General features: G+C 32.5%; 1 protein-coding gene across 1 annotated transcript; it reads right to left on the bottom strand.

The window, feature by feature from the left end:
• Positions 1 to 422: 422 nt before the first annotated feature.
• On the bottom strand, positions 423 to 1547 carry LOC143074664 (uncharacterized). Its single transcript, XM_076250010.1, has one exon. It carries the CDS (start codon positions 1473 to 1475, stop codon positions 936 to 938), a length of 540 nt encoding a protein of 179 aa, XP_076106125.1. The 5' UTR covers positions 1476 to 1547; the 3' UTR covers positions 423 to 935.
• Positions 1548 to 2340: the final 793 nt, after the last annotated feature.

Raw genomic sequence — 2340 nt, 5'->3', positions numbered from 1 at the left:
CAAGGGCGACAATCGCGATTTTTCATAGAGGGCGACACTATCGCGCCATCGCGGCAATTTGTTTACATCGTGTACGTGTGATTTTTCGAGAAATTTATCATTAAATACAATTAAACTTGTGTCATTTCATCATCAATTAGTTATATAGGTTATGTTCTAATTCGCCAAGCTTAACCGAACATAAATTATTTAGTCAATAAAACTCAACACATGTATACAATAGGAATGAGCTCTCCTTGTGAGTAGCACACTTAAACTTTATTTTTCTTCAAACAACAAACCATTTCATATATATTCATATTTCAATTGTCATTCAAACATCCATCTGCATCAAATTACTCCTAGTAAATCACACAATTTTCTCAATATAACAAAACACCGTATCGGGACTCCATCCCACTAAAAATCAAAATCAACAACAATCTACAAAACACAATAAATACATTATTATTACAATATATCTTGTCACATCATTACTGTCTAACTTAAATCTATCAAAATGGGTGGGGTGGGTGGGGGATGTGTATAACGAAACGGAAGGTATGCTACTCTGTAAAGGCAGAACTTCGAATAACTGGTTATAAAAATATCTTATATTTATAATGAGATTCTGCACGAGAATCACGATCCTACCCTCGTACAAACGGGTAGAATACCTGCATTGCGACATACAATAGCCAATCAAATCATACAATAACAAACCAGGTATGCAACCATGTGCTCATCAACACGTGTTGAACATAAACAAACACAAACAAGTCATGTGCTTCCGATACTATTAATAAATATATTTATGTTCTAATTCGCCAAGCTTAACCGAACATAAATTATTTAGTCAATAAAACTCAACACATGTATACAATAGGAATGAGCTCTCCTTGTGAGTAGCACACTTTCGAAATGACAAAGTAGATAAGAAAAAACTGGTATGAAAATTACAAGCCAAGATTCTTAGTAACGAGTAGTTTTTCAGAAATATTTTCACGCACATATCCGTCTTTTGCTGTATCTGAAGACCATCTACCGTGTTTCTTAAATATTCTATCTTGAATACCAGCAGCAGCCGCAGCTGTTGCTCCACCTGCTCTTAAACTATGCAAACCAAATTTTGATTTGTCTAATCCCAAAGATTCTAAAGCCTCTAACAGTACTTTTCTGGCTCTTGTATAAGACAAAGGCGCATGACCCCTTAGCACGTACGTGTTAGTCTTTTTACGATATAAAACTGATCTAAATATGAATTCTACAGAATCGTGTTTAATGTTCGCTTGGTTCAAGTATGTCTCTAACATTTGAACTGGACAGGTAACCGAATATGTTTTGGAAATAAAAACATGAGTTCCTGCTCTTTGTTGGTCCGTTTTGCTTTTTTCGATGAATAAAGACATATATAATGAATGAAATGAAACATCTGACCTTTTTAAATTAACTAATTCTGAAAATCTTAAAAATCCGGCATAGCTAACGAGACACATACATGCTATTCTTCTATGATTTAAAGTACTATTTGTATTGCCGTATTTCAAAACCAGTTGATTAAGAATATGAGGAGTTATTGGTTCCTTCTTGTTTACAATGTGATGACCGATTGACCTTTGTGTACCTTCTTTTACGGAAGTGCAAAGAAAAGAATCACAAGGATTTACATATCCAGCTAATTTGTGTGTCCATTGAATGGCATAATATGCTTCATCTATCTTTGCAGAAGAATTATAATTTTTTCGTAAGTGAATCAAATATAATGAGACATTGTAATCTGATGCCGGTAAAGGCTTTATATTAAATAAATTACACCATTTACAAAAGCTATTAAATGCATACCTGTATTTCTTTCTAGTATTATCAGCTCTAGAATTTAAACAATAATCTGGAAGACATTTTGCAAGATTGCTAAGAGCTTCATTCTGTGGTATTTTATCCTTAGACCAACGACCAGTACTAAAAACATCTGCAAAACGTATAAATAAAATAAACAAATAATAATATTATAAAACTTTTTTTTTTTTTTTTTTTTTTATATATCTCATATACATCGTACTATTCACTAGACCTTGCTATATCAACATATATAGCCGTGTCATACATCTTACTACATGTATTCTTGCTATATCAACATACATAGCCGTGTCAGAACCAAATTTGCAATACAATGCAAATTTCACATATTGTAAACAATTAACAATATGTACAAATAAACTCGAACATCATTAAGTCGCTTTCATCTTAATTGCCAGTATATCAGACTTAAAATGCTTGGTACCAAAAATGGAGTTTTTATTCTGTCCTTGAACAAATATATTCTGACCTGATGAAAAATCAAGAACTTCTATAACGTAAGGT

This window comes from Mytilus galloprovincialis, chromosome 5 (genome assembly GCF_965363235.1).
Source record: "Mytilus galloprovincialis chromosome 5, xbMytGall1.hap1.1, whole genome shotgun sequence".
Taxonomy (NCBI): Eukaryota; Metazoa; Mollusca; class Bivalvia; order Mytilida; family Mytilidae; genus Mytilus; species Mytilus galloprovincialis.
This window is presented reverse-complemented; position numbering and strand designations above follow the sequence as displayed.